The 3,348-nt window shown below is 54.2% G+C and overlaps 1 protein-coding gene across 1 annotated transcript; it reads left to right on the top strand.

Moving 5' to 3' along the window:
• Window positions 1-642: 642 nt before the first annotated feature.
• Window positions 643-2,915, top strand: LOC123429697 (transmembrane protein 87A-like). The gene is made up of 3 exons (XM_045113708.1): window positions 643-1,051; window positions 1,187-2,389; window positions 2,520-2,915. Exons 1-3 carry the CDS (start codon window positions 855-857, stop codon window positions 2,713-2,715), a joined length of 1,596 nt encoding a protein of 531 aa, XP_044969643.1. The 5' UTR covers window positions 643-854; the 3' UTR covers window positions 2,716-2,915.
• Window positions 2,916-3,348: the final 433 nt, after the last annotated feature.

Below are 3,348 nucleotides of genomic sequence, written 5' to 3'. Positions count from 1 at the left end.
GGCAGAGAGTAGCACGAAAAAAAAATGAAGAATGAAGAGTTGTGGGTTGCTTTTCCTCTCTTGGATTCTGATGATAGCTAAATCTAGGTCGCTCAAACTAAATTTATATTTTTAATATACCTCGTTAAACTTAGATCTTATTTATTGTAGAAGCAGCACAAGTAAAGTGTCCTAACCGCCTTTGCATGGCCGTTTAGAAGAAAATGTATAATAAGGAGTTATGGAGATACCGCCCTAATTTAAAACCTTTCAAACTGATCTTTTGCAGTATATAAGCATCCAACACGTTAGCAATGCGTTTATCGACTATATTACACTAATTAGTATTCTCTCTGTATCAAAATAATTATAGTTGGAGAGAACTAGTCTATATTATGTAATAATTACATTATTATCTCACTTCATAAATTCTTTTTCTATACGACCCTGTAAATTTCCGCCTCGTCGTAAATTTGCCAATGCAAGACGATGTTGTCATTGTTAATTTGCCATGGCAATTGTAAGGAGACAAAACTCTAATTATGATCCTTTTGTAGAGCTTAAGTTTATACATCCATTTAATAATCCGCCCCCAAATTTGGTTCCCCTCACTTTCCGCTCGATTTGTCGTGCACGCTTGCCTAATTCCATCCCACTCTTCCACAGTTCCCTGATGCTGCCGGTCAAGAGGGTTTGGGGGTGGACCTAACATTTCGTCAGGCCGATCTCCACGTCAAAGTCGTCGCTACCGTTCTTCTTCCACTCCACTCCACATCACTGATCGAGATCGTACTCAATGCTCTAGTACTAGTAAACTCCACGAGCACACTGCCACACGCAACAAAATCGAAGCTCCTCTCCTCGCCTCGATACCAATGCAAGGGTCTTCCTCCTCCGTGAGGCTCGCCCACCTCCTGGCGTCCGCCTTGTGCTGCTGCACCATCGTCCTCTGCGCCGACGCGTCGGTGCACGACTATACCGGCGAGCGGTTCGCCGGCCTCGGCAACGCCTTCGTCCTCAATGGCGGCAGCGAGGGAGTCTACGCCTCCCCCGCCGCGGACTCCTTCATCCGGTATATATGAACTTCTGATTTCTGATCCCGGCGGCCACGAATTGTTGTTTGTCTCGGTTGATTTCGTCATCGCCACTGTTTTTTGTTTGTGTTTCTTTGTTTGGGGAGTGACGCGCGTCGCGGTTTTCGGTGCAGATTCGAGAAGGTCGCGTTTAAGAGGACGCCGGAGTCCGCTGCCGCGGCCGAGAAGGACGACAACCGCACGGTCACAATCACGGCGGTCGTCTTCGAGGCCGCGGACCGCGGCGCGGTCGGGGGCTCTGACGTCGTCGCCGGCGGCGCGCGCGCGCTCTGCTGCACGCCGGACATGGCGAAGCGGGGCGCGTGCACTGAGGGGTCCCTCGTGTACCGCGCGCCCAACAGCACCGCCGCCGCGGGCTGGCCCAAGGTGCTCGCCGCCTCCTTCCTGCCGGGCGCCCTGGAGGCCGTCTTCCCTGACGAGACCGTCGCCGTCGCGCGCACCGGCATGTACGGCCTCCGCTTCGTCCACTGCGACGCGTCCCTCGACGTGGCCGCGGAGGGCAAGACCATATGGAAGAACAGCCGCGGCTACGGCTACCTCCCCGGCCGGATGGCCCCTCTCCTGGCGTTCTACGGAGTCATGTCGCTGGCGTTCGTCGCCCTCGCCGCGTTCTGGTTCCTGCGGTACGCCCGGTTCTGGCGGGAGGTGGTGCCGCTCCAGAATTTCGTCACGGTCGTCATCGCGCTCGGGATGGTGGAGGTGACCACGTGGTACTTGGACCTCGCCGAGTTCGGCGAGTCCGGAGTCCGGCCGGCGGGGACGACCTTCTGGGCGGCCACGTCCGGAGCGGTGCGCCGCACGGTGTCGCGCGTGCTGGTGCTCCTCGTCGCCAAGGGGTACGGCGTGGTGCGGCCCACGCTGGGAGGGGGTGCCGGCGCCGGGGCCAGGGTGGCCGGGCTCGGCGCGGCGTTCTTCGCGGCGTCCGAGGCCCTCGAGGTCAGCGAGCACGTCGGGGCCGTGAGCGACCACGACCACTCGCCGACGAGGAGGCTCCTCCTCGCGCTCACCGTGGCCGCCCTCGACGCGGTGTTCATCTGCTGGATATTCAGCGCGCTGTCGCGAACCATCAGCAAGCTGAAGGCGAGACGGATGACGGCCAAGGTGGAGACGTACCGGAGGCTGGCAACCTCGCTGACGATCGCCGTGGCCGTCTCCCTCGGCTGGACCGCGTTCGAGGTCCACTTCAAGTCGACGGACGGGTACCAGAGCGAGCGGTGGCGCGTGGCGTGGGTGATCCCGGCGGTGTGGCAGCTCATCTCCTTCGCGCTCCTCTGCGCCGTCTGCCTCGTGTGGGCGCCGTCCCACGATTCAGCCAGGTAAACGCTCCCATTCCTCCCCCCATGACCTGCTCAAGTGCTCATGACTTCAGCTCATTAACTGACCGAGATTCGAGATACACGGAGAAACTAGCTACTAATTACAATCTTTTATGTGTGTTTTGGGCAGGCTCGCGTGCTCCGACGAGGCCGGGGACGACGGCGGCGATGATGTGGAGGACGGCGCGCGGCCGGTGATGATCAGGGCTGGGCCTCTGTCGTACGTGGAGAACTGGGCGTGCTACGTAACACAGGACGCCAAGATCATCCTCAGGACAGACTCCGGCGTGTATGCCAAAGCCGGCGAGGAGGACAAGCGAGTCTAATTAAGCTCCTCGGTCGTGTTCTCGTGTGCCGTATCACTCCCAGCAGTAAGAACGTACATGTAGAGCACAGATGGTGTGTATAACACGCTAATGTAGAGACTTACTACACCGTGTCGTTGGTTTTGTTGCGCTACGAAGTTTAGTTAGCATGGCAAAGAAAGAACATAATGAGCTCACAGTTCAGTATGGGTGTTGAGGTATTTCGATTGTTTTGGTTCGTGCAGTTCGGTTTATGGATAATTCGAATATTTAAAAATGGGAACAAAAAAATTTCCTGCCAACAAATTACCCGAACCCAAATTACTCAAAATTTTAGTTCAGATAATTAGGGTACCAAAAAAAAACCAAAATATTGGGGGCACACATCAACTTCTGGTATCAATAACTCGGATAGTATGGATATTTTGAATAGTATGGGTAAAATGTTAGTGTAATAATAGCATGAATAACTTGGTTAGTAGAATATTTCGGATAGTATAGGTATTTTGGGTTTTCCTATTGGAAATTAGCACATAAATGCACTTATGGTTAACTGAAAACTGCAGCGAAAACAAAGTAATCTCAGCACCACATCATGTGTACTAAATCAAGGATCGTTGCTTAGCACGGAAGGAAACATATGCGGTAGCATAT

The sequence above is a fragment of the Hordeum vulgare genome, chromosome 2H (assembly GCF_904849725.1).
Source record: "Hordeum vulgare subsp. vulgare chromosome 2H, MorexV3_pseudomolecules_assembly, whole genome shotgun sequence".
Lineage (NCBI taxonomy): Eukaryota > Viridiplantae > Streptophyta > Magnoliopsida > Poales > Poaceae > Hordeum > Hordeum vulgare.
This window is presented reverse-complemented; position numbering and strand designations above follow the sequence as displayed.

Bases quoted from the DNA above. Each gene is read 5' to 3' on its own strand.
- LOC123429697 (XM_045113708.1), top strand. From the start codon at position 855: ATGCAAGGGTCTTCCTCCTCCGTGAGGCTCGCCCACCTCCTGGCGTCC. The intron at 1,052-1,186 runs GTATATATGAAC...TTTTCGGTGCAG, and splicing joins GCCGCGGACTCCTTCATCCG to ATTCGAGAAGGTCGCGTTTA. The intron at 2,390-2,519 runs GTAAACGCTCCC...TGTTTTGGGCAG, and splicing joins CCGTCCCACGATTCAGCCAG to GCTCGCGTGCTCCGACGAGG.